This window comes from Pelecanus crispus, chromosome 1 (assembly GCF_030463565.1).
Source record: "Pelecanus crispus isolate bPelCri1 chromosome 1, bPelCri1.pri, whole genome shotgun sequence".
Lineage (NCBI taxonomy): Eukaryota > Metazoa > Chordata > Aves > Pelecaniformes > Pelecanidae > Pelecanus > Pelecanus crispus.
Window position 1 is genome coordinate 94,537,028 of NC_134643.1, and position 27,270 is coordinate 94,564,297.

Genomic DNA, 27,270 nt, shown 5'->3' on the forward strand with positions numbered 1-27,270 from the left:
GTTACATACCTGTGGCTCTCACTTGCTTACTTCATTTGTTCGTGGTTATATTGTCTTTGGTGCAACTTGCCCTTTTCAGAGTGTGACTGGAATATGTCATATAATGATTTGGCTTCAATTTTTGCCAGTGAACACAGATTTTTATCTTTAAAATACTTGGCTGCTGAATCAGGCAGTGGCAAACTGTGTGTCTTTTTGAACTCAGTATTTGTTATTTATTCAAATATTCTGCTGTTGTAACTACACGCTTGAGGGGAAAGAAGGGCTAACTGATGAAATGTGAGACAGGAAGGACAGAGGAGATCCACCTGCTGCTCAACAGAGGCTTCCTGAAGCAAAGAGAGGGGATAGATTTTTGTTGTTGTTGTTGTTGTTGTTGATGTGTCACCAAGATGGCTGAGCTGTGCCCTCCAGCACTTGCTACAAGACTGTTTAGCTCTTTCAGCTTTCTTTAAAACCTTGTAAATGAGCTGCTTTTTCTTATTCCTGGTTCCTATTTGAAGAGGGGTAACTCATATTCAGCAAACAAAATGAGGAAGGTTTAAGGAAAAATGGAAATGGGAGTAATTTTTGATTGCTACTTTTTCTTCAGTGGACCTGACATTTTAGAACCAACTGGCATGCTCCTTCTGGGAAGCTTTCAAAGCCTTGAGAGCCATATAATTGATGATTGTTTCCTTTGCTGCTAAAGGCAATATGCACTGCCCACTGCTGCTCTGAAAAGTAGTACCAAGACATGGGAAAATAATGAAAGGAAGCTATTTTAAATGTTTTGTCAAGCATCTATAGTGTAGAGACAGAGGCACTTCAGACAGCTGGACATATTCTAGAATTAACAATGCTGCCGTTTTTTTCCTGTGACTTGGATATTTCCTGGTCCCTGGGATGGCTGAGAAGGTGAGATGTGAGTGACAAACACAATTGTTTTCAGCCTACACAATTCAAGGGATTACTTTTCTGCTACCTTACGTTGCACGTTTTTGAGAAAAGCTTGTTTTGGCTTTATGTCCCACTTTGGTTTTTCCCCTTTCTGTCTGCATTATGCAGTGAAATTTGACGTATGGTGCCCAAGACTAAATTTAAAGGATGGTGGAGCCAGTGAGGTTTTGTTGGATGACCTTGACTCCTGTATGATCTACTGCAGGAAATAAAACTGATTTTCTTTGAATGGCTTTGTAAGAGTTGTATCATGTAATAACCCCAAATAAGCAATCTTTCTGGAAAGGTAATGAGAAACTTACTCCACTAAGGAAAATTCTAAGTACGGTGCTTGATGCTTTGGTATTGTGTTGATGCTTATTTTAAAATATAAAAAGTGATGCCAATAACAAGGTCCTCATGCATTTTTTACTGGTTTTTGGGCAGGAGTAAGGAAGGGACCCAATAAAAATCCAGTTCTTATTCTTTAGGGTGAGATGTGAGGTGTGGTGTTTATCATATTTTTAAATATAGGTTACAAACTTTTAACTAAATAGAATGCAGTCTGCTTTCTTCAGGGTGGGTTTTTGTTTACGTAGTGCCTGGTATAGTAAACTGGGATGAGTAATTGAGGTTCCTATATGTGTCATGATGCAAATACCCAGACTATATACATCTATATTCTCTAGTTCTTCTAAAATCTGAAGCCTGGTCTAATTGTTACAGGCCCAACAAAGGTGCTCATTCCACCTCTTAATTTGTGATGTTCCTTTGAAAGCCCAGCCATGATGATTAGACTGCTTAGTCCTGAGCTAACTAGTCAAAACACAAACATCCAGTCTGAATCATTGAAGCATAACAATGCATATGTAAAATGCATATAATATGCTGGATCTAATTTTGATTTTTTTTTTTTTTTAATTCGAGGCACTCTGTGACAGAGAGCTAGAGTGTATTTCCCTCCTTGTTTTTCCCCCTAAATTTTATCAAATGAGGATGAAGACAGAAATGTGACTTGATGTCTTGTAAAGATCCATCTGCTTCTGTGTTCTGCATTTGAAGATTTGTCCAAGGATCTGCTTATCAGACTGAGTTTGCAGGCCCTTGTACATTCATCTTAGTTTAATGTCACCAGACACGTGAGTCATAAAGGTTGTACCAAGCTTTTTGGGCTTGAAAACAAGCATCTCATTTATACCAGATGAGTGTAACAGTGCAAGAACGTTGACTGATTATAAATGAAGTCATTTACTGCAGGCTACTTAGTCCCTGAAATGGGACAGTGCAACTTTTATCTGGGTGTTGTGGTGGGACATGCATACTCCTTCCTGAGCTCACCAGCTACGTTGTCCACCAGTCACATTGAAAAGTTCATAGTGGATGTTCATGTTGCTTTTGTGAACCCAGTAAGGCACCTTAGTGGCAAAGTTTGGGTTTACTGGTAAAAAAAACCAAACCAACTTTAAAAAGATGTTGCTGACTTCTTTTAATGTAGTAATTAGCAGTAAGTGCAAGTGTGGAAATGAGCACTTTGGAGTTTGCTGCTCTAAAATATAGTGCATAGGCTAAGGAACTGCAGGAAGATTCAGTTCAGTGTCTTACATGGATGCACTTCTTTAGCTTTCTGACCTTGAGCAACTATGTGAGCACATTTCAGATGAAGCCTGGCAGGGAGCAGCAGGATGTACAGCAGGAGATCTGAGGTGAGCACAGATTTCTGAAGAATTCCTAAATGTAAGGATAAATACTTCCTGTTTTTCTTTGTGGACATACTTCATAAATAGCGAGGGATTCTGAGTTATCAAATTAGAAGGTGGTAAGAGCTGATAATTTTTAGTTGAGGCAGTGACATTAGAAGCTCTGTAGTTTTTTTTTAAAAAGTAGTGATATATTCTTTCTAGGTTAGATTCTTCTGTAGTGCAACATCACAGTAAACTGTACTAGAATTGCCTATCTGTGAGACCTGGGCCTTCCTTGGTTACACTACGGTTATTAGCACTATCTGCTTGTCATTTAGATACCTGCAAAAAGCAGCAGCATGAGAGCATATGAAATAGAAATGTTCTTTCCCTGGTGTGCTGGAAGCCACAGTAGGTGATTGGAGTCAGCATTTGAAGAACCAGAGCAAATAGTTAAGAACTTGGTACAATGCATACTTCTAATTTCACCCCCCCCCCCCCCCCCCAAAGTCAACGTAACTTGGGAAAAGGCAAAAAAGGACATGGTTTGCAGATAGATAATATAATAGATTTCCTGATAGGCAATGGCTCTGCTTCTGTAACTGTGCATAACAGGCATAAAGGTTAGCTACTTTCACATAGGGCTAACAGATCTAGTAGGACAAGAAAGTTGTATGAAACATAGGAAAACTAGGGCAAGTTGAGGGTTGCCTGGAGTCTTGGAGGCATGACAGGGTTGGTGTACTTGTTTAGTAATTTCTGTGGCAGCATGAAGGCCATCAATTAACAGGAAGGATAAACAGCGCAAGGACTCTTGGAGCTAACCTGATGAGTATCTCTTGGAAAGGGTCCGCCTTGCTAGTGGGAACGGCCTGTACCTAGCGCAAATGCACAGTGCTGTGTGCAGGTGGTAGTAGAAAGTCCCTTCCTGGTGGAGTGCTGAGCTGTGGCATCCTGTCCTACTGGCTTGTCTGCATGGATCTGCTTGTGGGTAATGAAACTGTAGGTGACTTCTGGAGTAGATTATGTGCTTTCAGAGGGAATTAAATTCAGCAGAGACCCTTCTGAATTCAGCTGTCCAATTAAACTCTGTTGGAAGTTGTAATGATTCACCTTTAAAACTGATTTGAAATAAATTTTCCTGCATGTAAATATAGGTCAAGATATGGTGGCTCTGTCTTAATCTAACTTTGTGTGCAGTAAACACTAGAATGTGTGGGGAGTGATACTGTCTCACCTACATAAGCAGACAGTACCACATCCTCAGCGGGAAGTAACTCTTCAAAATCCCAACAGCATGAAATAATGAATGTAGTAGGGTCTCAGCACCCTTTGCATAGGGCTTGATTTCAACAAAATGTGGAAAAGCATTGTTCACTGTTCAGGGGTGGGGCAAGGAAATTAATTCCACTCAAAAAGCACAATCCTGTGGAAATACGAGGCAGCTGATAGTATTTTGTTGTATTTTCAGTATGTTGCTGCTTAATGCTCCCATCAGTAGGGGTATTCTAAGAACCTCCCTGCTAAAAGCTGTGTCTGCTCTGGCTACAAAGAGCAATATTGCAAACCTTGCTCCTGTGACTGCTGATCTTGATCTGCAGAGACTAACTCTGGGGAGTTAGAGAGATGAAGCTGCTGGCATTGATTCTTGGTCTCTTCGCCTCTGGTAGCCAGAGACTCTTTTATAGCCTGCTCTTTCTTGAGCACCAACTTTTAGCAACTGCAGTCCTATGACATAAGGTACTGTGAAGTACAAGATACCTGCAGTTGCTTAAAACTGGATTAAATTATTGCTTACTGGGATAACAGGTTTCATATCTTGCTTCCCCAATTCTAAAATACACAATTATAAATAGGCCATGAAATGTAATAAAACAAAACCTTAAAAGGATATTGAGACCAGTTATGTTTCCATTGGCTTGTAGTCATTTTGGGGGGGTCAATTCTGTAATTTTTTTCAATGTGAAGAGAAAAATTTCAGAATTGTATTTTAAAATGTTCAGGAGGAATACACATGAAACATTATGGAGCAAGTTTAGTTTTTCAAACTCATGAAACTGGCAATAGAAAGCATTCTGTATGGAAATGAGTAGTAGAGCATTTGTATTTAACTTGCCTTTTAAGCTTTTTTTTTTTTTTTTTTAACAACACACTGGGAAAATTTCAGCTTCTCAGAAACAGGCTAGAACCCATCTTGATTCACACATGCTTTGACCCACTGGGTTTGCCTTCCTGTGCAGCAGGCCTGCTCAGTTATCTCTGGCTGTGGAATAAAGCTGTAATGCTTCTGAGCTGAGGAAGAGGAGGAGAATATAATAACAGTCGGTCTTGTGCAGGCCCCATCACTTCACCTGGATGGGTGTTTTAGGCTGCTTTTGAAAACAACTGTTTTTTAGGAAAATGTTGAAACTTGTGCGCATCCTCTTTCGTGCTGTACTGCTTAGGAAAGCTGCATGGTGTTTTCTCTATCCAGTAAAGACTTCCCATAGATAGATAACTCATGGGAGGTGCTGATTCAAATTGAATTTGGTGCCTTTGCTGTGATTTCTCATGGAAGTATTAAATAATGCCTAATCCCTAGTTTTAAGAGGTGCTACAGATCAAGGTGGGCCCTAACTTCTAGTCCAGTGAAGGGTGCTGTGCTCGATAAAGGTGAGAGGTAGGTCGTGTTTCCTTCAAGGGGGCATAAACTACATTTTGCTATTACTAATCTAAATGTCCTTGGTTGTTCTAATGTATGTTTCTCAAAAACCAAGCAAATTATGGGAAGAGATAGGGATTGCTGTTTTTCATACCCTTCAATACCAGGGCAGGAAATGGAACATATCAAGCAGAGTATTGAAGTCTTGAGGAAAAAAGCTTTGGCATAGACATACACTATTGTATTTGGGTCTGGAAACTGTTATTTGTGATTATCTTGATTGCTTTAGGTAGCAGTAGGTTAGTGGTTTAAATCCTTTGTGTTTAGTCTTTCAAGTCCTCCTCTTTGTGAATAAATTTTGTCAAAGGTATACCTTACCATTGCTACGACAGCAAGGGCTTCCCTGTGGAGTGAATCACTGTTCCTCCCTTGTGGAGCATTGTGATCTTGAAGGTGGTGTAACAGTCCTTAAAAGGCTTTTGATTTCACTGGAAGCTATTAAGTGTTCAGGAGATACTTGATAACTTTTTCATGGGCTTAGGGTCCTTCAGAAACTTGATCTGGGGGTAATGATGGGCCTAGCTTGTTTGGCAGCTGGATGCCACCAATTTCCATGTGTCTTGTACCTCTGAATACATCTAGGTTTTTGAACACAGAGCAGAAATACGTAACAACTTCTTCCATCTAATCAAAACTGTATGTTTTCTACCTGATTGTGCATAGTTCGAATTTAGTGCAAATAAAATTTCAGGCTTAGGGAGAACAAGCAGGACAACTGGTGAGAAATAGGCTAGCATGCAGGGGACTCTTGGCTTGCTTGGACAAGCCAATCTCATCTCGCCTCACTGCCAGTGGTTTTTGCAAGATAACCTGGGGCCGGGACAGGTGCCCTGTGTCTCTTGTTTATCTCACATTGTATCTCCTGATGTGTCTTAAAGTACAGACATTAGGAAATTTTTTTTCCATTTGTTTATGTAGTGGATACAGGACAGAAGAGGCCAATTTTGGCTTTTTGACAGGTGTGAACATCAGTGGTCCTATTGATCTCTCTCATGTATATTTGATTGCTCAATACTTCAGAATACTGAGCTGGGCAGAGTAAAACAGATGTAACAGCTTCCTGGGTAAACACGTTAATGTGGATTATTCTATGTCCTAGTGGTAGATTCAAGTTCATTTTCCACAATACAGCATTACAGATTGCTATGACTGAGAAGACCATTCTTGCCATTTCTGCAGTTCCTCATCTTATCCAGTGCAGAGCTTTTCCCTCTTGTAACAAATGAGGGAAGGGTCCTAAAATCAAATCTCCTTTCATCACTCAACTCCAGTTCATCCCCATGGCATGTCTGACCTCCTTAAACTATGGAAAATAAGATCTTGTGGAAAGTATATGGCAAGGTCAGTGAAAGATTTTGCAACTTGCACTACTAGTAACAGTGGATGTTTTAATAAAGTTACCTTATGAGAATCTCCTCTAGTACTGTAGGTTAAATGCAAAAGAATGTGTAGTCGATGGAAAAGGTGGTAGGTGATGTAGGAAATACTTTCCGACATAATTTGTGATTGACTTGCCCACAGTGTCACAAAGTCATTGAGTCTCTTACGTTTTACAAATGCATTTTTTAAAATTGTTTACATGTTCAGTAAAAGAGGTCAAATGTCCATGTCTTCAGGTTTTAGGGTCCCAGATGACTATGAACTAAGCTTTTTTGAGCCTTCCTTGGAAGCATCGGGTGATGGCTGCTGTTGAACTGTTGGGTGATGTGGTGCCAAGATGATTGGTTTGACCAAGTTGTCTTTGTTCCCTCAGTGCCTTGGTTTCACTAGTTCTCCTGTTTACTTGCTACAGGGTTATGTGCAAGTGCTTATTTTATTTCGGAAGCAAGGTGGAAGCCAGGATGCTCCCAAAGCTACCTCTCTTTTATACAGTGGCAGTGTCACTACTGCCCAAGTTCCCAACTATAACTTCCAGTTTTTGTTTTTCCTTTCCTGAAAACTTGTTGGCCTAGCATCAACTCTGTAGTTGTGCCCAGATATCTGACAGTGAGGCCAGTGAGGGGACTCTTTCAAGAGCTGAAGAGAGAGGACTTGTGGGTGGTGGCAGTTGGGATGGCTATTGCACTTGCCACCCCTGCAGTAAGACACCTCTGAATTTAAGCCTACCCCAGGGTAAGTGTCACAACCAATGTCTTAAGAGTATGTTGCAATGAGAGTCAGCCTCCAGGCCCTGATTCATGAACAGCAGCAGCTTAAACTCACAGGGCAGAGGCAGCCCTCCACACCCAGCTGCCCACCCTGGGGTACAGTAAATTCAGATCTGTCTTATCCCAGACAGAAAAGGGAGCAACTGAGTCAATAGGATTCCTAGATCTTTGCGGATACTGGGGAAGAAGGGCTGAGCTTCACAGGGATTAGGCTGTCCCTGCCCTGTGTACAGGGGTTAGGTTGTCTCTGCCCTGTGTTGGTCCAGCTGGACCTGGCCCTTGGGAAACGCTGAGCTTGGAGGCCCATGAGGTGGTAGTGTAGCCTTTTGAAATGTGGTTAACGTGCCACTTTAAATTCATGGTGCTCACCTGACATATGAAATAATTTCTCTCTACTCCTTTCTTTTTTTTTGGAGATACTTATTAGTTTTTAGTGTGACTAAGTCGTGAATCTAACCATAGTGCTGTGTCTCTGCTTTTAAAGTTTGTCATAAAAAAACATGCTTTGCTATGCAAATAGTTACTAAAACTTACTATTCTTCACTGTACTCTTTCTTTTGGGGCAATTTAGGCTGGAAGTGAATGTGAAGATTTCCTAATCTTTTCATTTTAGTGCTGTGACACCCTTTAGCCTAAGGAAATGATTTCTTGAAAAATGGGACAGTGTTTGAAAAGCGCTAGTGCTGACTAAGGAGAAAAACCTCAAACAAGAAGTCTGATAACCTGTTTTATCAAACTCGAACACTAACTCTTGTAGTAGCTTATAGTGGATTTGTACTTTGATATAGTTGGCTTTCCCTTTCAAGTGTGTGATAGATTTCTTGTATGTAGCAAAGGTGAACTGGTAAAATTATTTTGCAGCTACCGGAAGAATGTGCTGCTGCCTTTTAATATGAAGATATGTATCTGGGGAAGCTTGAATTGTTTTTATATATCACACTGTGAAGAATGAGTGCTGAAACATTCTTATACACTTGTGTCTATCATCTGAAAATTGGTAGGGTATTTATTATCTTAGGCTTATCTCAGACCTGATACTCACACGTGGTGGTCTTAAATTATAGCAGTAACTAACAAATGCTGATATTTGCTCATGACAAACTTACCAAACCAGGGGGTGGGCAACCTGTCAGGAATTTGGGGAGAAGGGCTTATTGTATATGTGCATAAGGTAAGGAACATAAGTCCCTATTTTAACTTCACTGCTGGGGTTGAGCCAATTTCCTCTCCCATTCCCCAGCCCCAGAGGAGGAGCTGCCCAGTCTCCCTCTCAATTCAGTGAGGGGAATGCTTAACCTTTTAGAAGCTTGGTCATCTGGGAGCTCATTATTAACACTCATACTTCTGAAAGATTTAATTCTGCGTGGCAAATAATCATCTGCAGGCAGCTAATTCCACTTGCCAGTTCCACTCCCCCTTTGCTCCCTGCTCGGTCTTCACCTGTCATTTCCCTTTCTTGTGTCCTTCTAATTTGGATGCTTCCTCTAAGGTCTTATGGAGTCAGAAATTTTTATTTGGATTGAAATTAAAGCCTGTAATGACTTCTAGCATCAGACATCTTTGTGTCATGTAACCGTAGTCCTGAGACAAATGAAGAATAAACATTGGAGGCAGCACTTACCTGATCCCCAAATAAATAAATAAATATTTTTGGAGGGTGAGGAGAAATTATTTTTGTTTTTCAAGTTCTTTGAAATCTTTCTGCATGAAACATCTGCTGCATCATATGTAAGAAGAGAAGGCCAAGAGTAATAAAGCATTTCATTAATGTTTAATAACATAGTGATTAGCAACCCAGCAAATGTCTTATGCCCATGGGAGATTGGAACTTATTTGATTAATAGATTAATTGCAACCTGTTCCGGTTGTGATTGCAGGTGTAAGTTTCTATAGATGTTGCAGACTCCCTGAGGACTGATGTTATAGGCACACTTATACTTATTTTCTTCTTCCTAGTTGAAGAGTTAAAAATCAAAACATGAGGAAAAATCCATCTGCTGTTTCTATGGAAGGAAAATGATTTTTACTGTAAGAGTTTTTCAACAGAGATCCTCTGTGCTACATCTGAAAAAGAGGCTAAAAATGGCTATTATCTCTGAAAGCATAGGGCTGCCTTTTAGCAAGTACTTTTCCTTTCAATTATTCTCCTTCCTGCACTTTATTTCAGTGTTATAATGGACTTGAACCATCTCTCTAAGTTTCAGATCTAGTTCTGTTTTTCTAACTTTTACCTTGGGTACACTGTAATTCCTACTGCATCTGGACTTGCTGCTGGCAGAGCGAGCACAGTAGGTGCTGTAGAACTGAAATGTAGAACTGAACTGTTCATCAGGTCACAATATTTGAAACAACCACTTGAAAATGATTAAGTGAATTTCAGGTTGTGGTCTAGAAGTGAGATGATGCTGGAAATCAATTTGTGTTCCAAGTTTAGTCTCAAGCTTCCTGAGCTGGCAGGAATTTAGAGATGGTATTAAGTCTCTGAGAGCCTCCCAAACTCCACTTCCATTCAAAGAGGCAGTGACGAGCTAACAAAGAATTTGGCTTCCACCCTTCAATTAACTGCTGAGATGCAGGGAGGAAGTGAAAGAAGAGTCAGAATTTTTCTTCTGTTCTCTCAAGAGACTGAGGCTTGTTGTATGTTCTCTTCAGAACACAAATAAGCCATTTCTGTGTCCAGTTATAGGAAACTGTGTGTAATAGCTATATGAAGCTCAAGTTTTCTGCTTAGGGACTGTGTCCTGCATTGGCAAGAGCAGGCTGGAGATGACATAATACAGCACTTGCCATTGCTGACTGCCTAGGGGAAGAGTTAGGAAGTTCAAAGCACGTGGTCCCTTCGCGAGAAGGGATGTAATACCTGAATTTATTTGGGAAGTAATACAATAAAAAGAATTAACAGGGTGGAAGGAAGGTGTGTGTTGGTATCTCAGATTTTCATCCAGTACACCTTTCTGTCAGCTCGCTCATTACTGCATGGTTGGGGTTCAAATCTGTCTAGTTCTTAAGGGGATAATGAAGTCTAGCCCACGTTTGTGGTGTCTGTGTGACTTTTTGCTTCACTGATTATGCTAGAGCTTTAGTTTCAAGCACGTTTTTTCCTCTTGCTGCCCCGTCTGCTCTTTAATTTCAGCTGAGCTGTAATAAATCATGGGCTTGCAGGTTGGCAGTGTGCTGATGGCCCCACCTACGCTTGCCTGAACCCTCTGCCTTCAGCTTGCCCTGGCCTAGCCCCAGCTCCAGCCCAGCATGCTCTGCCTGCTGGCCTCTTTGGGCAGGTCCTGCCTGCTGCTGCATTCAGAGCCGATGCTTTTTGCCCTGATCTGTACCCGTGCCAGGGCTGAAGGTCGCTGTGCTCAGTAATAAATTTTGGCTAGAATACAGCTGATGCATGCGTTTTGCGCCTCTGACTTTCTGGGTGTTTGCAGGCCAGTGTTTCAGAAATGTTCTGCGGTGCAGCCCTGCTGTGTGTCTCCATCATTTGTTGCTTTAGGATCTTAATTATCAGATTTTTACATGAGGACAAGTAGTGGAAAGTTTGGCAGCGTTGTGGAACTTGGTAGTGAAACAAAGCTGGTTTTGGAGCCTTTCCATTACCTTTAGTTTTGTAGTAAAACAGAGCATGATGCAACTGAACTTCACTGGTTTGCACAGAAATGCATGCACGAGCATTCTGTATCTCGGACCCCCCGTCAGCTTCCTCCAGTTATCCCACTTGTGTGGCACAAGGCATGTGAACTCATTATTCTCATGTTGTGTAGGTACTTAACATTTGGGTTTTCCCTTGTAGAGGGTTGGGATTCCTATCAGTGGCAGGCAGGAAGAGGTGCAAGGAAGGGAGAGTGTGTGTGGGGGGGGGCAATATTTAAAGCAGCAGGTTTGTATTTATGCTGTAAACTGCTGATGGCTATCACCGATTTCTGGTTTTTTTTCGTAGGGAAACTGTGAATGTTAACAGTATACTAATTGGTATTATATCTATGTCTCTAGGATTTTTTTGATGATAGAAGTCAAAGTGCTTTTACAAATGCTAACCCTCAAAGCTGCTTCTGTGCACATGTGTGTGTTACACATTAGTAGAGGTTGGAGCAGGACATGGTATCTGGACTTTCTGACCTGTGCGTTAGGCCTGCTGGGCTGCAAGTATTTAACAATCGGCAATGGACCAGCACTAACTGGGTGGTGGTGGTTGTAGCATTACAGCTCTTTGTATGTCACAGATACAGATATTTAATATACAGTATTTGTTTGTTGTTATTGTCCTATATTTCTGGATTAAAGGTTGTGATTGTATGAATTTGAGACTAACAGGTGTGCTAAAAATGGAGACCTTCCCAACTTAGATCTGCTGGTGTTAGAAATACTCCATGACTGGCAGGAGAGGGAGACTGGGGCTTTGTCTTAATCCATGCCTCAAATGTAATTGAGGAAAACTGTGATCCCTGTTGACATTTATCTCTGCTTGCAATTGCTTGCCTACAAAATGGACTTTTCATGGGTGGCTAGTTATTGATGACTGGCATGGGCAGATTCCCAGCCCAGGCCTCTGTAGTTAAGCCCCTTTTTGCACTTTTCCTCCAAGCACTGATTTATTTCAGTCATAGCTTGGGGCAAATACAGAAGAATGTAGGAATTAGCCTTTATTCTGTAAAATGACTCAATTATCATATAGCTGTGAAAGACAGTTCTTTAAGCCATAGAATAATTTCTGTAATATTTTTGCTGACAGCAAGAGAGTATTAAAAGTAGCCTTGCAATTGATGATGTTTGAAATCTGCCTTTGGAGGAATGGGTCAGGCAGCTTCAGGAATTTTTAGAGAAGATGTGGTACAGCTTTATTTTGCAGTCTGTCCCACTAAGCGTAGGATAAACCAGACACACTAGGATTGGAGCTTTAGTAAAGATACTAGTGAAAATATGCTGATCTGGGTGATGCCACAGGTTACCCTGTGGTAACCTGTCAGGTGCTATTTCTGTACCGCAGGTAGCTTATGGTGCGTATGATGGCTTCCTCTGTGGTCTGGAGTGTTTTGTCTCAGTACTTGTACAAAGCTGAGCCTAGGAGGTATGGCTCAAAAGTTGTGGAAGCAGCTGTCTCTGCAAGGCATTGAGCTTAGCTGCTAGGATCACTTTGGAAGACCTCTGTCAGCATGTGTCTGCTGCGCAGTGCTTGGGAGTCCAGCCCTTTTCTTGTGGTGGGAGATGGTCAGGACAAAGAGTCTTCTTCCTGCTGTATGAAAATGCTTTGAATCTCTCAAGGTCTCAGCCTGAGCCTGTTTCCTGGGCAGGCTCAGCAATGCAGCCGGTGAAGGGGAGTAGAGGTGACGAGGCATTCAGGCTGGTCAAGTGGAAGGAAACAGAGGCAGGGAGGGAAGCAAGCCCTGCTGCTTCATCACTGCCTTCCTGCCTCCCACTGGAAACTGGTTTCTTCCCCAGCTTTGCCTGTGGCTCCCTTCTCTGGCTCTTCACTGTGGGGAAAACTTTTACTGAAGAATAAGAAATGTGGTAGAATGGAGGAAATTATGATGGAAGTAGGAGAAAGGAGGAAACTAAACATGATATGTGCAAGAGGAGGAGGAGGATTGTGTGTACGGAGAAATTTGGATCTACCTGTGGTGCTTCCATCCGTCTGTAATGCCATAGTTCATGTGACAATTACCCTGCATTTTCTGGTAGAGGAATGTGAGATACTGAGCTTCAGCATTTGAAAATATTACCCTGAGAAGAATAAAAATTAGTTCAAAAAGTGCAAAAATGAGACTTGACTTCAGTTGCTGGCCTTACTTGTTTTAAGCAAGACGGCTGATGATGAAGTTGCTTGTTGAAATAGATTGGTAGCTTATCCCTGCCTTTCCATCAAAAAGATATTCTCCCTTAAAAGGACAAGATGTACACAATCTTATCTGTTCACAAGAACCAGGTCATGTCCTTGGTGTGACACAAGGCAAAAATACAAATTTCTAATTTCTTCCATTTCATCTGCTTTGCACATAATCCTCAAAGAACCTTTTTGAGGCTTTAAACAGGCATTTCAGATGGGAAAAAAAAAGTGCAAAATGCAGCATACCCTTTAGCTAAGGAAGCTCTGAGGAATTATCTTCTGAACTGGATCTAGGTGATATTTCTACATTTTATTGAGTATATATTGATAATGTTTGTGCTGACATGAGCTGTACAAGACCTTCTACCTTCATTTGTTCTGGTCCAGTTCAGGAAGTTACAAGTCTGTAAGACATCATCGCTGATGATCCAGTCATTTTATCCCCTGTTGTAAAAGGAGGAGGGGGGAAAGGAGGGAAAAAAAGAAAAATAAAAGGCAAAGATCCAGGTTAGGGGTGGTAAATGCAAACTGGCATAACACTAGAAATCTCTGGATGGGGAGCGAAGGGACTGTGTGTGTGGCGGGGTTGATGGTTATCCTAGTCTGTAGCAGCAGATTACAGTAGTGAGGCAGAAATGATCTTGCTTTGGTGTTTTTATATCAACTGCAGCATTAGCACAGTTATGAGGAGTTGGGGTTGTAACTTTGGAGAGAAGGCATTGAGTCTTCATGCATGAGCTGTATTGGCTATGTTTTGAAGTTATAAATCTGATGTTGTCTTGATAATCTTTAACCAAATCTTTAACCTTGGTGAGCAACCAGATGTCTTCAATATAATGAAGAGATACAGGCAGTCTGGGTTAGGAAAGTTGTCTTCAGAAGTGATGAGCAGGGTTTTGTCATGTTGGGTTTGCTTCAGTAGTTAATGAAAGGCTCAAATGCATTGGTTGTAAAGCAGTCTTATGGAGCTGCGTGTCAGCAGCCCTTTGCCTTCTGGATAAAGAAATAATATTTTAGGTAAAGAAATCAAACTGCAACAACTGCAAGAAATTTGCTGAGTAATCTGTTCATAGTCCCATTGGTTTGCGGCTTCTCAAAGGAACGTGTGCTGCTGTGGTTCGGTGCTTTGTGTTTCAGTGTGAACAGAAGTCTGCTGGGTCCTCTCTTGTGGCAAGGCTGGCACTGAAGGGTATTGCTTTCTTCAGTGCTTACCAGGCCTGATACTCTCAGTAAGAAAACTAAACCCTTCTTTTTATGTGAATGGGTGGGAGAACAGGAAAGAAGAATAACTTCCTCTTTGAGTCTTTGACTTTGTATCAATGTCTCCTGGAAAACAAAAATTATGAGTTAAGGATAAGCACAAGCTTTATGTTTTCGTCCACCCTGTATTTTGATCATGCACTGTCAGCCTTTCTCATCAGCATGTTTTGAAATGGTTTTAGTTTGCATTATATTTAGACATGTGTTTTCTCTCTTGTACTCTGTGTAGGACATCTGTCACTGTTCACTAAAGGTTCCCTGCTTATAATCTGATATTCCCCCCCCCCCCCCCCGGTGCATTGGTAATTAATAGCCCACATTATAATGTGAAAAGGCTCTTATTTTTTTAAGACGTATACAGGGAAATATATGGTAAAGTGAAACTACTTGAAGTATTCGTCTGGGAAAAAATGAATTCTTTAAAGCATCAGTCTGTTACATGAACATCAGTAGCTGTTCCCCCGCCACATCCAATTTGAGCTTTGCAACTCTTCGAGTATTTCCAGTTTAACTCCACCAGGGAGTGGTGATTAGAAGTCATCTTGCGTTTAAGATGGCTGAGGTGCCTGTTTGACTAAGATGACAGTTTAAATTTGTTTCCTTCTGTCTAATCATAGGATGCGAGATATAGGTTACTGTGTAACCAGTTTATGAGTTATCCCTGATATTAGCACCTCTTGAAGCACTGTTGCTGCAGCTGCAGCAGATGGTCAGGAGGAGAGCCGAAGGCAATGGGTCAGAGTGGAAGGCATCAAAGTGGGCACAGACTGTGCTTGTGTTAGGATGAGATACCAGAGTATAAATATAACTTCAGCCTAATGTTAGAATAACTTCTGCTGATCTCTCCCCCCCGCAGTGTATCCAATCAGCGTATACATATTGTCTAAAGAACATGAAGTGGTAACCTGACTTGGAGTATACATGTGTTTTTTAAGGAGCTAGTAGAGATATTGCCAAAATAATATCTGCACATTCATACTTAGTGCATTCATGTTTCTTCCAGTAACTCCATGAGATAAAAGGTATTATTCCCATCTCACAGCCAATGGGAGAAAGGGAGGAAGAAATTGCCTTACGTTGTGCTGTGAATTGCTGGTGGAATTTGGTTGAGGTGCTGGAACTTGCAGTGTTAGGTTTGGTCCTCCAGTAACACTGTTAAGCACTGTAAAAGCCAACTGGAGAAATTAATCTCTTGTCATAGTTGGTGTTTCAGTGACCGATGGGATCTAGAGCCATCCCTACTTCAGCTCGCTAGCTGAAATCTGCCCCGGTTTGTAAGGTCCAGGGAGACACCACTGAGCCAGCAGTGGTATGCGATTTGGACAAGACAGAGGATGAGGTCTTTCTGTTGGTCTGTAGTCTGAACTGTGCCATGCGTCACAGGAACCCCAGCGATGACTTTCAAAATTTACTTCTTTTTGATAGCATTTAATATGAATGAATAAGTGGAGAATATCTGAGCTCCTGTTCCTACCAGGATAACGCTTTTCTCTAAGATGTGAGGTATGTTGATGAGGTTATGTGACGAAGTCTGTATTCCTCTTTCACAAATTCACTCCATGGGATTTCAGGAGATACATGAAAGCCTCAAAGGTCTCTCCCTGCTTTCTCTTACTTTCTCTCTTCCTCCTTCAGGATAGAACAGGCCTGTCTTGGTGTACACCTAACGGACTTAGGCTTTAATCTGTTCAGAAGCCGGGCAGGCTCAGGGAAGGACCTGCTTTCCTCTTAACCACTAGCTGGATAATTGCCAACTGATAATTGTGTGAGATGTCACTTGTGTTTGTAAAGAGCTGGCTAATACTGAAGTATTTTTTCAGTCAGCGGGTGGCAGGGATGATAGGATTAATGATACTGCATCTTATCTAACACCTCTTTTTTTTAAGGCTACATGGCTTAGAGGAATTAAAAGCAGAGTTTGTAGCCGTGTTCACATTAGAAGCTCTTGAGTGGTTCTTGCAGAGTTCCTTAAGCTTTAATCGTAGTGACAGGCACCGTACATGACCCTCTGATACACAGAATATGAAATCTTTATTTCGACAGCAGCACCACACAAAGTAGGTGTTATCTTTGTGTACTGAAGTATGAAAATGTGTGGTGGCTAAAGAATATTCTTCCCAAATATTTCTGGAGTTAGCCAGAGTTAATGATGCTAGTAGGACTGGTGTATTAGTCTAGTGTACTGGTCCTAGCTAGTTAGGATGCATGATTAGCAACCCTGTGATCCAAGTAAAAATTGGAATACTATCTATTTTTGAAGCTGCAGATTCTATAGTAATTGAGGAAGGAAAAACAGTGATGTGTAAATATGACCATAGGAGAAAGGACTATTGTAGCAATAGCTGTGGAATGAAGTATAACGAACATATCTGTGCTAATTTTACTTGCTTGTTTTTATTCATACCTGCAATTCAACGTTTCACTCAATTTTATCTGTTGGGCTGTAAGATCCCTCATTTGTTTAGGGCGCAGTTACAGTGGATATTGCGGTAAAGTCCCCAGTTTATCATGCATGTAGTGAACTGATTTTATTTTACCAGCTTTTTCAGGTTGATATAAAATGGGAAAATAACACTGTTACTCTGTCTGTCTAAACCTGGTTAAACCTTGGTTGAACAAAAGTGGGAACTGAGCTGCCTACTCAATTTCAGGTGCTTTTTCTTAGTATTGCAAGAAGAATGGCATGGGAAATAATCTTCCATCACAAACCTCTTTTGCAGTGTGGAGGAGGGCAGGGATGTAGGTGGAAATGTTATGTTTGCTTTTACATTGTTTACGTTATTTTTACATTATTCAAGGGGGATAGGCTTCCAACCATTCTGGCTGATATATTGTATTATTGTAAGATAGAAAAGAAAAATGGAAATTTAATGTTGTCTTGCCTTCTACCACTGAAACTTTGGTAACATAAGTAGGTAGTTCTTGGATTTTGTGGTGGATTTGTGGATCTTCATTTTAGAAGGAAAATGTACTCAAAGATGTTGATATTCTCAGGGATAAAGTAATTGGAAGAAAGACTAATAAACGTGTGAAAGCTGTTGCCTCTTTCCAACCTTACTTATTCTTTGGTTCCTTAATTTTGTTAGCTCCTGTACCTGTGTATTAAGGTGTTTGTACTCTAACTATGTGAGAAAAGAGTTTTTCTAATTGTTTGCTTTTCTCTTGTTTCAGAACCGAGAGCTCCAGATAATGAGGAAGTTGGATCATTGTAACATTGTCCGATTGCGTTATTTCTTCTACTCTAGTGGAGAGAAGGTAAGAATGAAAAATAAGGCAATGCCTCCTGGTAACCATCTGGGGTATAACTGAACTGTTTCAATTTCTAGAGATGAGAGCGTAAAGATAGTAGACGTAATAACATTGAGAAAATGCTATAGTGGTGCCCAACAGATCATGTTGGAGCAGATCTCTTTCAATATGAAAGTGTGTGGTCCATGAGGAGTAGTGTTATTAGTATAGCACAACAATAGCATAACAGATTTGGATACATGCTGCCTCTTTTTTAATTTAGTGGAGCACTGCCGGGCTTTGTTTGCACGTTCTAGCACTACCTTTCCATATGTGCAGATATGTTTTCTAGGATTCAGCGTTAAGTGCTCTAGATTTAAAGCACTTAATGTGACTTTTCCCAGACCCAGTCTCTGTATGCTTCTGTCCCCCTTCCTTGTGTGTCTGTTCCATATACAGGCTGAGTTTCAAAGTCCAGAGGAAAGAATAATGTATTATCGCATTATTGTAGCATTTGTCAGAATACTTATGCTCCAGAAGAAGGAGCAAATAGCTGGATTTAATAAATCTCAAGAAGTAGACACTGCCATTTATATTTTCTTTCAGTCCAGATATAAAAGTTCCTTGTTTTTTTTTAAAAAGGGGTTGCAAGATTTTGTTTTAATGTGAAGTTATAACAGCTTCTTTGTCTACGTATGTATTGGCATTTTAGAATCAGGAGACTTCAGGATGAAATGGACCTCAGGATGGCATCTGGTCCAATCTTATGCTTAGAATCATAGAATCGTTTAGGTTGGAAAAGACCTTTAAGATCATCCAGTCCAACCATTAACCTAACGTTACCAAGTCCACCACTAAACCAGTTAAGGGTAGAGTAACAATTTGATATTTCCCAGCTTGGTGGCTGGATTATTTATAATGAAAGTAAAAACTAGGAATCATTAAGATTGGAAAGGTTCTCTAAGATCATCATTCCAATCATCAACCCAACACCACCATGCCCATTAAACCATGTCACAAAGTGCCACGTCTACCCGTTTTTTGAACGCTTCCAGGGATGGTGACTCCACCACCTCTCTGGGCAGCCTCTTCCAATGCTTGACTACCCTTTCCGTGAAGAAATTTTTCCTAATATCCAATCTAAACCTCCCCTGGTGCAGCTTGAGCCCATTTCCTCTTGTCCTGTCACTAGCTACTTGGGAGAAGAGACCAACACCCACCTCACTACAACCTCCTTTCAGGTAGTTGTAGAGAGCAATAAGGTCTCCCCTCAGCCTCCTCTTCTCCAGACTAAACAACCCCAGTTCCCTCAGCCGTTCCTCATAAGGCCTGTGCTCCAGACCCTTCACCAGCTTCGTTGCTCTTTATCTGAACATGCTCCAGCACCTCAATGTCTTTGTTGTATTGAGGGGCCCAAAACTGGACACAGTATTCCAGGTGTGGCCTCACCAGTGCCGAGTACAGGGGGACAATCACCTCCCTGCTCCTGCTGGCGACACTATTCCTGATACAAGCCAGGATGCTGTTGGCCTTCGTGGCCACCTGGGCACACTGCTGGCTCATGTTCAGCTGGCTGTTGACCAGCACCCCCAGGTCCTTTTCCACCAGGCAGCTTTCCAGCCACTCTTCCCCAAGCCTGTAGCGTTGCATGGGGTTGTTGTGACCAAAGTGCAGGACCCGGCACTTGGCGTTGTTGAACCTCATACAACTGGCCTTGGCCCATCGGTCCAGCCTGTCCGGGTCCCTCTGCAGGGCCATCCTACCCTCCAGCAGATCGACAGTCCCACCCAGTTTGGTGTCATCTGCAAACTTACTGAGGGCGCACTCAATCCCCTCATCCAGATCGTTGATAAAGATATTGAACAAGACTGGCCCCAGAACTGAGCCCTGGGGAACACCGCTTGTGACTGGCCGCCAGCTGGACTTAACTCCATTCACCACTACTTTCTGGGCTCGGCCACCCAGCCGGTTTTTTACCCAGCGAAGAGTATACCTGTCCAAGCCATGAGCTGCCAGCTTCCCAAGGAGACTGCTGTGGGAGACGGTGTCAAAGGCTTTGCTGAAGTCCAGGTAGATGACATCCCCAGCCTTTCCTTCATCCACCAGGCAGGTCACCCCCTTAAAGCAGGGTTATCCATGAAGTCAAAAAGAAAAAAGTCTTTCTGGCCCATGTGGGAGTTAATGTAAGCTGTGAGGTAGGGAAATGGGCTAGATGACCTTTCTGAACTTCCTCTGATCTTTTTATATATAGTTATAAAAATTTATATAAATTATAAAATAATTTATGTAAATGTTATAATTTCTCATTTTCTGAAGCAGATTACATCCTTAGTTGTCTTCAGATGCCAGTACACGTGTCCATAATGCTGTAAAGGACTGTGTACGAGAGCTGATAGCTACTGGAAGGCTGTTAACTGCTGTTGCCACAAAGTGGGCCAACAGGATGGGAGAGGCAACCCACCCACTTCATGGTCTTTGGAGCTAGAGAAGGACCCAGCATCTCCAGGATAAGTTGTTGGGGGCACGTCACTGCAGTCTTGTGCAGTGCACAGAGGGATAATTGGAGGAGCCCTGTTGTTACCTCTCTGAGGGTGGGGAGGGGCGGGACACGGACCTGGCCCTGTGCCTTGCCTGTGCCTATGGAAAGCTTGCAAAACCACTTTGCAGGAATCAAGGAGAAATGTGACATTTATTTATTTATTTATTAATCAGCCCTTCCTTCCTTCCCCTTGCCTGCTGATAGGAAGCATTTCCAGTATTATATGGCCATTGCTGTTTTGTTGGTAGTGCAGTGTAGGTTTTTAAACTATATTATGATCATTTGGCATGTAAGCAGAAATTCCTTGAGCAGCATGAGTACAAGAAAGGGAATACTGTGCAGGAGGGCATGGTTTTGGGGAGTTTTCTTTCCTCCAGCTTGTAACTTGGCTAGAGTGAAGTAGAATTTCATGAGACAAGCCGAAGACAACTGCCTTATGTAATGGCTTTCAGAAACCTCCTGCAGACAGTGGAAGTGTTAAAACTTCACAGAACACTGTTCCAGGAGCCTTTGTATAACAGTAACTTGAGTAAAACTCTTTGGAAATCTTTAACTTGATGTTGAGCTTGAGACTGGATTTTCCACTTTGCTGTTTCAGCTCCACGTGGCTGACTTTCAGCAACACTAGTTTTGTGTTTTAAAAATGCAGCCTCTATCCATGTCCAGCAAATCTTAATGCTTCAGTGAGAAGTTTTCTTTCACGTTCCTTTCTGCTCTTCTCTCTTCATGCCTTTGCTGTGTGCCTTTGAGATGTCCACTGCTACCCTGTTGCAAAACGGGACAAATGTGAACTAGCCCCTACAGCAAAAGTGCACCCAGCAGAACATCAGCAGCGGTAATGTTGCAGTTCAGGTTCCAAAACCTCTTTGCAGTTCAGTACAAAATGATACATAATTGGCTTGCAAGTATTTCCATGTAGGTGGCAGCGTGTGAAGATAACTGTGTATGAGTTTGTTGGCTGCTGTTTGGCAAAAGCTCTAGAGAGGAGCAGGTTGGTGTTCAGAAGCTCATCTGGGAAGGAACAATAATGTTTCTTCTCATGTTTTTGTCAGTTTGGGAAGCAATAACATCTTTTCCTTCATATTACCCTTATAATCAAGCTGGCTCTTTGGAGAGTGGAGGAAAAGGGAGAAAAGCATAAGGTCCCATCTGGTAACCAGGAAGGACATGTAGGAAGCAGTTGCAGGTTTAGATGCTAGGTACCCAGAGCTTTATATGAAGTGATTCTTGAAGCCAAGTCCAATGGGAGAAGTAATGTGAAAATCCAAGGGAAGTATAGCAGAAAATGTAGTAGCATAGTGATGAGCGGGGCTTGCAGTTGTCTGTCTGCATGAAGAACTTAGCATAAACACAGATTAATGGCAGTGGACTGTTAATTAACTCAAATCTAGCAGTGATAGGAAAATTTCAGAGGTAACTATTTTACTGCTGATCCCTGTAATGAAATAGTTCACCAGTTAACTTAATTTTGATACCTATATATCAAGCATTCTCGTGCATAAAGTTTTTCATGCCACCGTGATCGCTCCACCTGTTTGTTCCAGCTGGAGTGTTCCTTGGACTTCTCCTTTCTTCCCTGGTGCTTAACGCCAGTGTCTCTAAACCGAGAGCCTTTTCTTTCTTTTTTTTTTTTTGCCAATATCTGAGAAGCTTAAATCTGTCTTGATTCAGAGGTACCTAAAAGGATTTCTCTAAATCTAGTCAGACTGGCTCTCTTTGAAGGCCATGCGCCTAACAGTCACTTTAGTTCATTTTAATTGATAGGCATTTTTAGGCACTGGGCAACCTTAAAACTGGTTTTATTCTAGCAAAACAAGGAGTTTAATTCTTGATTAGAGAACTGGAAACAACATAGAATAGCATCAAATAGAAAAACAATTCTAAATAACACTTGCTAGTAAGGCTATTCCTTAACTGCATCAAAGTTGTAGCTAGTTTGTAGAGATTTGGAGCTCTGTTCGCTTTTTCTAGGGGTTATCTGTGGAACTGGCTGAAGTGTTTGAGCTCCTTATCTTTTCTTTTTCCTTGTGATGAACTCTCCTTTTTATGTCTCCCATTTGCTTAAACTTCCTGCTGCTTTGACTGATTTCTTATTGTTTCCTGTGACTGGGTGACTCCGTCTTGTCTGAGCATCTTTGAATTTGTATTGCCTTTATATAGGTATACCCTGTATGGGGGGCGTGTCTGTATATGTATACATGCACGTACACACATATATTTATACCTTTATGCGTGTCTGTATATGTGTGTGTATATATATAAAAGTTGTTTTGAGTACTGACTACGTATTAATCATGTTTGACTAATAATTTCTTGTTTAAGAGAGCTCAAAGAGAGCACGTAATATATATTAATATGACAATTGTCAGGCTTGGCATTCAGGTTGCTTCTGTAAACTTGGTTCTTTCCTTTTGTAAGTTTACAGATATTTGTCAGACCTGTGGGATAACCCAGTTCTTTCAAAAGACTCTTCTTTAAAGAATTTGCCAGAGTAGATTCTGATTTTTTTTTTTTTTTTTCCTTCTGAGGCTGTATGAGATACCTGATAGCAAGGCACTGACTTTCGTAGTTGTAATGTGCTTTTCAGTACTCTAAAACAGTAATTATAACTGGTGGAATGAACCAGAGGGGAAGGAAGAACAACCAAATAATGGGCTGAGTTGTGTATGGAAGATTCTCTTGGTGGAAGTAGTACAGGTCTTTTCCATGCTGTATTTCTGTGATTTGGAGAAAATGGGCAGAATTATAGGGCTAGACAACTCTGCTATGTTTGATAGTTTTGGTATTCTGCCTTAAGATAAAGTCTTGAACAAGATGCCTGGTTTGCCTGTCAGCTTGCCACTGGGAGATCAGACCGTATTGGGAAGGTGTACATTTCTGGTTTGATTTTTTGCTACTTTTCCTTCATTTCAGGGACTGCCTTACATTTAGCATGATATGTGAATCTAAGTGTTGATTTACTGAAGCAGGGGGAGAAGGTCTTGCTGCCTGTCCTTTTTAGCCTAATTCTGCTAAGAACCTTTCAAGCTGTGCTCCAAGGGAGGGTGGACATGGACATACCAAATAATCCCTCTGGCTCCTTTGCTGAGAGTATTCCCCGATGTTCTATAGCACAACCTAACTTCTTAAATCAGTGGCTGCTGACTAAAATTACTCAGCTGTGTAAAACCTGAAATGAGTTCCTAATCCCCATTATTTTTTCCTCTCTATTTCTGATTTAGATCTTTCTTTGTGGTATTCCATAACTGTTGGGTTTTCTTGTGTGGATGTTTTTGAGTGTTTAATAGTCTGATTGATGCGTATCTGTGCCCAAAGAGGAAGAGAAGTCACTAGAGAGATCTGTTCCTGCATCAAATCATATAAAAGTAAAGTAAATACAGTTTTTGTTGAGTAATTGCATCTCTGGTTATGTAACTTTTTTTTTCTCCCCCTCTTTAAGGTGGCTTGGTATTTAGAGGAGTCAAAGAAAGTGAATATGGAAGCACACAGAGATCACAAATAGGCAATATGCTGACTCTTTTTTGGAGGCTGAGTTGGCCCCTCTGCATGCTCTAATTGATTTCAAGTCTTATTTAGCCTTAGCTGTAAGGACATGCAGCCAAAAGTTCATGCAGACTCAAGATGGAAATTTACTCCCATAGACTTAGACTGACGTTTAAAATAAATGTGCAGGAGATACATGCTGAGCTGCATCTATAAGCTGCTGTGCACTCTCTCACGTGCACTTTGGCAGCAGTGTATTAAAATGCAATGAAGGAATTTGGAAGAAGGGAGCAACTGGCTGATTTGCAAGTTTGGGCTTTGCTGAACAGTTGGTGTTTCTCCAGGCTCATATCCCTGTTAGGAAGAGATATATCCTCCACCTTCAAAGAGGCATGAGCATCACCATCCTTTCTTGCAGGAGTGTTCAGATGAGTCCTCATGTAAGGACCATCTGTTCTGTTCCCTGTTAAAATGGAGTACTTCTAGTTGAACCATTTAATTTCTTAATTGAACTTGTTTTTTTTTAAAAAACAAAAGTCCTTGCACAAAAAGTTAAATTAACAGAGCCTTGAGCCCAATTTCGAATTGATAGAGCCTGTGTGAATGTTTTGCACCAGCCTAGTAATGTGCTGAACGGCCATCACAAGAGATGAATTTAGTCACTACGATCCATTTAATCCTTGGCAGATCTGCTGTGCTGTCAACAAAGGAGCAATTAATGCCAATTATGAGGAGTTTTGTGATGTTGGTATCTCTGTAGTCCTTGCCTGAGGCCTGCCAAGCTCATTTCAAAAAGCACACCAGTCATCAGATAATGATTATCAGTTACTGCTGTAAGGGCTCACAACATGCTGGGAATTTCCTTCGTTGTAGTTATGAGCAGTCTCTGGTTTTGAGCAGGTTGTGTTAATACAAATAGCAGTTTTGTCTGCCTGCGGTAGGGCTTTGCAAGAGTGGAGTAGGCAGCAGTAGCTAGATCCTCAATGTGGTAGATGTGTGCAGTGGAAATGGGAAGTTCCATGATTTCTCTCTAGACCAGTGAACCAGCCAGTACATCTGGTTAGTCGCTCTTCTGTTCTTATGTCGTTCCTCTACCAGCTCTAGCCACTGCTCTCATCTTCCTGTGTTGGATGGCCATTAGGAAAGCAGCTTGTATTGTTTGTCCTGAGGAGGCATATAGTTTGAACCATTATTGCCTATTATCTTGCCTAGTTTGCTGTCATGGATATATCCTGATTTAGAAATTTCCACTCAGTCTGGAAGGTAGTGTACAGGCAAGAAAACAGTAGATCTCCAAAGACTCTGCTCTTCATTTTCATGGTAAGGTATGCAGGACAGCCCAGTGTTCCTAACATTATCTTTTAATTTTCATCTTCCAACAGAGTTATTGCCAGCATTTGGCACAGTCCCCGCTTGGGAGTTGTGGTTCAAATATCCACAGAGCACCTGTGTCAAAGATCACAAATCAATCCTACCTTTTAGATGTTGAGCGGCTGTTTCCAACTTCATAGAAATATTTTCTCCTTGGAAGTACAGCTAAAAGCTTAAGGACTTTACAGGGCATAAAATAAACAATTTGGCAGGGATTCCCAAATTCTCTTTGAGTAACCTTTTTCTTTACTGTAGTCTCTCTTTAGAGGAGAAAACTATGGTGGAAATTGTCCTTTTTTTTTTTTTTTTTAATGAAGGGGAAAGGCTTAGTGCATCACCTAAGAACCTAGACTGTTTCAGTGATCAAAGGTAGACAATGCAAACCAACTGTCTTAGAACAAGACCCAGGAAAGTTCTTAAATCTGAATTATATTGGGTGGATTGAGTTCTGCCCTTATGTTACCATCACAGCTGACCAGCTGGCAGTTCCCACCTACATCAGACTGTGTTATGTTGAATAGTAATGAGCATTACAGAACAATTTGATAAGTAGGTATAGGAACAGAAGTCTGGGGACAGATCTCAGTTCTCAAACTCAGTCATGAACTGTGAGTGAATAGGAAAGGAGGTATTTTGCCCAGCACTGGCAGTACTAATAGAAAGTATTGATATCTTTCTGAACACTGAAGTTGAGTCTTCAACTGCTTTTATCCCACTGGAGTTATTGGTGTGAAACTGCAGCTATCCATCTAGACTTATGGTTCCTGTACTTTGGTGTCAGCCACAGCTCTGTTTTGAAATAGATGTGGTTGTAAACTGCAAGTAAAAACAGGCACACGTGGCCACTGGATGTCACCATTCCTTCATACAAATAAGGTCAGCCAGAACGTTTTTTGCATTTTCAAATTTTTCCAGTGTATTGTGGCTACTCAGTAGTTCAAGTAGGAAGGCTGCAAATTCTTGCTTTGCCTTTGAAAGCGGTTCCAAAGTCTTTTTATCTTTAATGTACTATGTCAGCTTTCAAGATAAAGAGAAGGAAGGTGGATCTCTCGTGGCCCTTGATAAGGGTGTGTGAAGTGCATGCTGGTTGTAGCTTTAAGAAAAATTAAAATAACCTTTTTTTGAATCTAGGGCAAAAACTGTGTGACTTTGAACCCTGTATGTTGCCTAAATCTAGATGGCTAAGCCAGGGTGAAGGGCATATCTTACCTCATGCTGACACTCTCCTGTTTTTAAATAATGCACTCAGAAAGAAGGCATGATCCATGTGAAATGCTGAAATCCATTTTCTTGCTTTCTAACTCCAAGTTAAATCCTTTAGCACTTTCTGACAGAACCCTTGTGTAGACACCATCCTGTCAGTAACAGCTCCATGTGTAGCACCTACCTCTGAAACGTCATCGGTGAGGTGCTGTCATATGGTAAAGAAAACATGATCCCCTTGAGTAAACTGACTGGTTATTTACCTTGTATAGCCGCAGTACTGATTCCTTGGGATAATTTCAATAAGAAGTGCATTCTGGAGACATATTCCTTAATTTTAGGTTTATCTCTTACCTTCATGCTTTTAGCTTGAATAGGCAGATAAAGCGAGTTTCTTCAGAGTGTAGTTACACATCTATTATTCCAAATGCAAAGTTAGTTAAGAAACTGTCACGTTGTTCATCTTCTCTCGGTTGTGCTCATATAGCTGATCACATGGAGTCCATCTCAAAGCTAGCTCAATTAGTTGATCTTGGATTTAAAAAAAAAAAAAAGGCAAAAAACCCCACCTGCAAACCACACTAGCACCACCACCACAGTGTTACTGAACTGCCAGATGAAAACCAAAATGAGCATGTTCATCATTCTTTCCAAGTGCTGACCAGTAAATTTAGTCACCCTAGAAGAAAGAGCACCTGGAATAGTTTCTTAACCTTTTTATGCTATTGCCTGATGCTCAGAGAAATTTTCCTTAGATTCCAGTTCAGGAGAACATGTAACATCTTACTAAATGCTGACATATTCTTCAGAGTATGGTCTGTGATTTTTACTGTTGCCCTCAGTCTGGTGTTTGGCACCTCCCTGGCTTCTATCATCATGTTGGTGGTAAATAGGGGAAATAGTTGGACTGTGACTGACTA

General features: G+C 41.3%; 1 protein-coding gene across 2 annotated transcripts in view; it reads left to right on the top strand.

The window, feature by feature from the left end:
- The window catches only part of GSK3B (glycogen synthase kinase 3 beta), a 153,451-nt gene that overhangs the window by 68,756 nt on the left and 57,425 nt on the right, over nucleotides 1-27,270 (top strand). For both annotated transcript variants that reach the window (XM_075713701.1, XM_075713709.1), the window contains exon 3: nucleotides 17,698-17,781. In XM_075713701.1, the coding sequence (XP_075569816.1) occupies nucleotides 17,698-17,781 (84 nt within the window). The remainder of the gene's footprint in view (nucleotides 1-17,697; nucleotides 17,782-27,270) is intronic.